The 6,910-nt window shown below is 39.2% G+C and overlaps 1 protein-coding gene across 1 annotated transcript in view; it reads left to right on the plus strand.

Moving 5' to 3' along the window:
* Positions 1 to 5,760, plus strand: part of LOC106012352 (phosphomannomutase) — a gene marked incomplete in the record, with an annotated part of 17,332 nt that extends 11,572 nt beyond the window's left edge. The window contains 1 exon segment of the mRNA XM_013085093.2: positions 3,191 to 5,760. Within this exon segment, the coding sequence (XP_012940547.1) occupies positions 3,191 to 3,298 (108 nt within the window).
* Between the last annotated feature and the right edge of the window lie 1,150 nt (positions 5,761 to 6,910).

Genomic DNA, 6,910 nt, shown 5'->3' on the forward strand with positions numbered 1-6,910 from the left:
TGGTGAAATGTCTTTTGATTGGTCACTCAAAATGCGTCTTTGAGAGAAGGCTTCTGACTGGTGTTTGAGTGACTGAATACGTAATGTTTAGTTAGGCCTATGGTGTGCAACTTGTGTGAATGCTGTAGATACACTAGATAGGTGTCTTATTAAAGATTAGTAAAGAAATCAGCTGCGCTCAAAGAACTTATAATGTACTTGTTCAACAAATCACAAGAGAAAAGTCTGATGTCATACATGCATTTACCGAGTTGAAAATGGTCGCCTGGAAAGCCATCTGCTGCCCTGAAACTCATTCAATGCCTTTGTATTCATAATTCAAAACGGCAGTCGGGGAATCCTATGCAAGACAGTCACGTGTTGTCACATTATCGGCCAAAGTGACCCTCCTCCCATTAGAGGTTACTAAAATATCAAGGAAATGAGATGACTGCGTCCCTTCCTCCCTTTGCCAAGGTTCATGTAAATGCACACTCCGTATAAACACATGCTTGGGGGCCTTCCCGAGCACTGTGCGTTTAGACGGAGACTGCTGTAATAAAGCATGATTGTAGTGATAAGATTTACTAACTCTAGAACATGTAGATCTAGATGTTGGGTCTAAAATTCATTACCATAAAAATCAGACTATAAAGCACAACTTCTTTCCTCATCTTTATACCCTGCGGCTTGCACAATGATGTAAGTCCCGGTCTCTGACGGCGGTCCATCAACATTTGCATGAATGCAATTTTTTTTAAAGCCCCATAGTGTTTTGCCACTTGAATCTAAACATGTGAAGTTGAATCTTAAGTTGTAGTTCCACCAGTTTGTCCATAATGAACTGATGATACATCTTGCCGTTTGCAAGGTGCTATCATTTCCTGTTACAGTTAAAAAGTCTCTGATCTGATCATCATTCATCTCAATTGCATCATCTCTATTGTACGTATAAAGTGAATGAATTAATGTTTTTTTACAAGGTTAACATTTTTAATGTTTACTTTCACTTTTAAAAACTTTTTTTCATCTTGTTGCCATTTAGCATCAAGGGGAGTTGCAGTTTATGTTTATGTAGGATAACAAAATGATTCTTTTTTTTTTTATGGTTAGAGGAAAGCTAGTAAAATTGTCTGTCGTACAGATTTATCAGTGCCTTTAGATTGGTATTCCATTGTCAGAAAATATGTTTTGATATAGTTTTTATTGATACGTGCTAGTTTGGCAGTCACCCTGCCATCAAATCCAAATTCAAAACTGATTAATAGGTGCCTTGAATGACAGTCCTAAAATGCTTTAAAAAGCATATCTTGTTTCATCAGTACTGTTTACTTTCTCTTATGCTCACCCAAACACCCCCCCACCCCCCACACACACACACACATAAACACACACGTGCGCACACACACACGCACACACACACACACACACACACTCAAATGTGTGGACACGCAAGTTTTAAAAATATAATTACCTATCATGAGAAGTAAACCCTGCTCAATGGTAGCTATGTGTACCAGGGTAATGTTCTTTTTTTTTTCCTTCTTTGTCTTTGTACTACCTCTTTTGGGGCCAAAATAAGTGAAATTGGCCCTGAATTTACCTGAAATGGTAACTTTGAGGTTGGCAGCCGTGGGTCAACAAAGCATGCGTCTGTGATCTAAATTGTGGTGATGAAGGTGTAAATGCTGAAGTCTCCGCCTAAGATCCCGGTGCTTGGGAGAAAGGAAAATGCAGGATCTTAGGCGAACCGGGATCTTAGCCGAATGGCCAGGGGGAGGAATCCACAGTAACTCATGGTCAGGCCCATAATATGTACAATGATCTTCCCTTACTTTAAAATGAACTGACGTGACTCCTGGCACTAAAAGTTCTCTTTAGAAGTCAAATTTTTTTGGGGGTTTTTTTGTTTAGGGTCAGGGGTGGGGCTTTTAAAAAAATACTGTGCAAGATGGGAACCAGTTGGCTTCAAGCAATGCCCCCCCACCAAAAATGTATTGCTTTCCATCTCTAACAGAGTTCCCCACCCATGTCATAATGCATCATAAATCGTTGTGTTGTGACCACACCGACCAAATATTTAAAAAATGAAAGGCAGGTTCACTGCCAACAGATGACCCCATTACGTAGAGGCGCTCGGACAGTCCAAGAGTGGGCGCCAGTCTGTCTAGGAAGTTAGAGCGCAAAACTGAAAGACAAGAGCGATGGTCGGGAAAACTTAAGCGTCCACGAGTTCACAGTTTGGTAGAAGCGGTCTGACGCTTGCTTGTAGGCCCTCCACACCTAGCGTGTGATGTAAGATCAGGTGGTCGGGGAAAGCAAGGCATCGACGAGTTCACACCTTGGTGTGATCCCGTCTGGGGTAAACATTGTAACCGCTTTTATCGATATTTACAACAGAGGTGTGATCGCATTCATGATAGTGAATGATCCGTGACACGACAGACCGTACAAGGATCGCATATTTTCACTACTTGGTTGATCAGCTGAGCGCGCCCAGGTTTCTTATTCTTTTTTTAAAATTATTATATGAAGAAAAAATAACTAAATTATGACTTAAGAAGCGGGATCTTAGCCGAATGTAGCTCCTTAACAGTACGGGATCTTAGGGGTGACTTTTATATAGCAAAAATTATATTTTTCCAAAACAGCTGGATCTTAGGCAAACCGGGACCATAAGCGGTTGGATTTTAGGTGGAGACTACTGTATACCTACTGTGGATTCTGCTTAAATGGAACACTTTTAAGCCAAGAAGAGTAGTAAACAGAAAGAAAATAAAATTCCTGATTTTCTCTTTTCCCTTCTAAACCGAAAACTGCTAAACTGAAGAAAATCTGGCGGTGCAGCATATTCCAGTTTAATATCAGACTCCACTGTGTAAAAAAAAATCCTTCTGAGGTTGGAAATAAAGTTTCCTTATATTTTTTTCAGTTTTCAGATTTTGATAGCTCTACACATTACTGAATAAAAATAGGTTGCACAAGGCCCAGCATCTGATCTGAACAGGAAGAAAGGAGTTGCCAACACTTTTTTGTTCTTTTCATTAGCATTCTGCTTAAAATTAAATCTGCACAACATGAAGAAATTCTATGGTCACATGAAGTTAATTTTATACACCTTTGAACTTCTGTATTCCAGCACTGAATTGTTCTTTGTGTGTGGATGACTATGTAATCATGAGTTCACCTTTTGTTGTTTTATTTTGAATAGGGTGGCAATGATCATGAGCTTTTTGAGGACCCAAAGACCATCGGCCATACCGTGAAGAACCCAACAGACACTGTTTCGCAGGTCAAGGAGCTGTTATTCAAAGTCTGATTGAAATTCATGCATTTGCTGTTCAGCATCATTTCTAGTTTTATTGGTTTAAAATTGAGATACTTTGAATTCAAGGAAACTTTGTGGTCATTGAAATACAGTATGACATGTAATTCTCAAAATGGTGAATGTTAAAGGAGATTGTTCTATTGTCCTTACCTCCTAACATTTGGTATTTTACTACTGACAAACTCAATAATTTCTCATAATAAAGACTTTGATTCAATTAGCTGTTTACGCAACAGCAAAAATTGAAATCTGAAGGGATTTATGCAGGTTGTATTGGAGGGATCATATTCATGCAGGATGCATACTTCACAGAGCACTTTATGCTTTGCTGGTTTATTTATGGTTTTGTATTCCTAAATGTTGCTTAAACTACAGTGAAGTCCGCTTAAATCCAAATCTGTGGGATTGCCAGTTCAGGTGGATGTCGTTTCACTTTTCTATCACAATCACACCCCAATAAATTGGTCAAAATTGCAGGTTTAGAGAGGCTGCTCAGATAGAAGGAAAAATAAATCAGGGGTTTATATTTTTCTTTCTTCACAGCTGCTTTCGGTTTACTCATGTACAGATTTTATCGGACTCCACTGTACTTGTTATTAATCTTCTGTGTGCTTGTTTTGTGTCTTTTTTGTGCTTGTATTTATTCTGTTGGGGACCATCACCATTTATTGTTGGGTTTTTTTTGGTTGAGTCTTAGTAGAGTATGTTCAAAATTTCAAAGATCTGGTATATTTAGGTATGGTAATGTGAAAGAGAATAATAGGTCATGTCAACAAGATGCAAGGCTGTATTAGGTATTTTTCCAGCTCTTTCCATCAATAACAGTGATGGAGATAGATGACGGATGTTGTTCTGTTTTTCCTTTATATGCATTTATTTAAAATCTCATTTGCTGTAGCCATCATTGCCCATTAGATTGTTACTGGGTATATTTATATTTTGTAAGGTTTGCATCATTTTAATAACTGAAGCGTGTCAATGTAAACGTAAGTGAGAAGTTGTGTGTTCTAGTGCTACCCGATTTGAAGTGCCATAGGTAATGTGAGCAGTGTGATTCACAAACGAATGTGTTTTCCCATTCCCCTTTTGGTTTTCGAGTTTTTGCATTACAGTCAAACTTCGTTGTACCGCCCCATGATATAACCTATACTGCCAGCCCCGCTTACCGCCAAGTTTTCCCAATGTACGAAAAGGAAAGTCTATATACACAGTACTTGGGCCTGTACACCGCCGTCTGCCAAGTGTCAGAGTTGTACGGTCCTTATTAAACTAATGTAAATTTGCCCCACTGTATCACCAATGCATTGGCCGCCAAGGATACACACTACACAGAGCATGGCACCCGCACAGTGGCTACTTGATAATCTCTTTCTCACACTCATCTTTGCAAGCTCTGCCTATTTTGCCTTGATTTGTACTGATTGTGAAATGCTATTAGTTTAAGGCTGTGGCCAATACTTTTTTAAAAATTGGAAAGAAAGTTTTAAATGGCGTGGAGAAACTTCAAAGGAGCTGCACCAACTCCAGGTATCAGCCCAATGACCAAAAGGCTGGCAGGCACCTGTGAGGCTTTTATATTGTGAGGATGCACGCTCATATCTACTTGGTAGATCTATGGCGGGCTAAGGACTGATGAATATCAGGTAAAAATAAAAACAAAAAAACTTGGCTACAGAGTTCTTGACACATACAGCCTAGCTTCTGATCCTATCTTCCTTCAATTGGAATGTACTTAAACTTAAAATTATCCAGAACTGTATGTGTAATAAGTTGCTACTTATTTTTTCTCTGTGCGTGGCAATCTTGCAAGACAGATTTAGATGAGGCAAGACTGGTCACAGTTTGTCTTTAGTCTCTACCACCCTACCACTAATCAAGATGGCAATGGATGGTATCCCGTTATACCGCCAGCCCCGCTGTACCACCAACTTTATGCTCGTCTCAAGGTAGACGGTATAACGAGGTTTGACTGTTTATTAGAATAATTAGATAGTTTTCTGCAGTGACTATTTTCCTCCAATGATGAACATGGCTTGTAAAATTATGACCATCAGTCTCTACTTGCTTTGTCAGCTGTCACCTGTTCTAGCTCTATACATAGTTATTGTTTGTTATTTGTTTTCTTTCATTTTGAATACATTATTTTCAGGGTCATTTCAATCTTTTCCTAACCAGCTGTCTGTGGTGCCTTTTTAAGGAATGGGTCCTTCCACTGCTTGTGGATAAATTATTTTAGGGGGGGGGGGGGGGTAAGAAATATTCTCTACTTGCTGTTGGGAAGCTCCTTTCATGAAGCAATGAGATAAGAATGTTTTTCAAATGGACTGTTTTTGTCTCCTAATTATATGCACATGCCACCAGTTCTGCCTACTATGGGGCATTTGTGATCAGTATTCGATGTTATCGTTTATATTAAAATGCAAATAAACTATACTTACATTCTTTTTTTTAAAGGTTGCTTTTGTTTGCCCTATTCTGTCTTGAGTTCAGGTTGATCTAGTTGAATTTTGTTTTGTTTTTTTAAGTATGTTGTATTTTTGTTGTTGTTATGTTGTTGTTTTTTAAAAGTTTTTTTTTGCGTTTTTGTGTGTGTGTTAATAAATGTAAGACAAGATCATGTATTTCTTAATACCCATGGAAGCAAAGAAAAAGAGATTAAACCGTAAGTCAAACCCATTATACCCAAAACCTCAGGACGAGCATGAAATTGGTGGTGTAGTTAAAGTTAAAGTTAAATAGCCCCAACTACTGAACATCATCAAGGAAAACAATTCTGCCTTGATGAACTCTTTTCCTTTTTCCCTAACTTGATAAGATGGCCTTCAGGCTTCCTGCATCTGACGACCGCTAGTTTGCAGGCCCTGCAGTCAAGTGTGAAAGAGAAGGAAAATTATATCCCTGTGCAGCTGCCGCATGGATGTCACATATAGTAAAACCTGCTAAAACGGCCACCTGTATAAGACAACCACCTATACAAATGGCCCCCATTTTTTCCCTTGTGTACTTTTTTACATTATAATGACACTGTGTAAGACGATCACCTGTCTAAGACGACCATTTACTCATTGACAATGGGTGGCCGTCTCGGATAGTTTTGACTTGTATACTAAAATAACTAAGGAGGCCTTTTCAACACTGAATTTTCATATTGGATTTAAGTGAAAAATCCAGGGGCGGCTGGTGGTTTGTAGAACTGACCGGCTGTAATTCCTATCGATACCTCCCCTTCTCCCCCCCTTCCCCCCCCCCCCCCCCCGGCGGGCAGAATTCCCCCCCTAACGATTAACAAATGGGGAGGGACGGAAGCAAGATGACTTTTTTATACCGACCGCCACCATTTGAAGTTTTTTTTTTTTTTTTTAGAGGGGGCAAATAGGGCAATTAGAGGCGTTGATGTTTTGGCTTAATCTAAGCCATGTTTTGCTCCTGTTAAGCAGTTTTATTCGGGAAAAAAAGAAAGGGGTTGCCTCACCTCAATAGTTAAGGGTGGGGAGCTTAATTGTAGGAGGAGGAAGTATTAGAAGGGATTACAGGCAGGTCAAGAGTTATTTGTGGAATTGGCAGTGTGTCTATGATTCTATATTACACTCTTTAGCAGGAATG

The sequence above is a fragment of the Aplysia californica genome, unplaced genomic scaffold (genome assembly GCF_000002075.1).
Source record: "Aplysia californica isolate F4 #8 unplaced genomic scaffold, AplCal3.0 scaffold00344, whole genome shotgun sequence".
NCBI lineage: Eukaryota > Metazoa > Mollusca > Gastropoda > Aplysiida > Aplysiidae > Aplysia > Aplysia californica.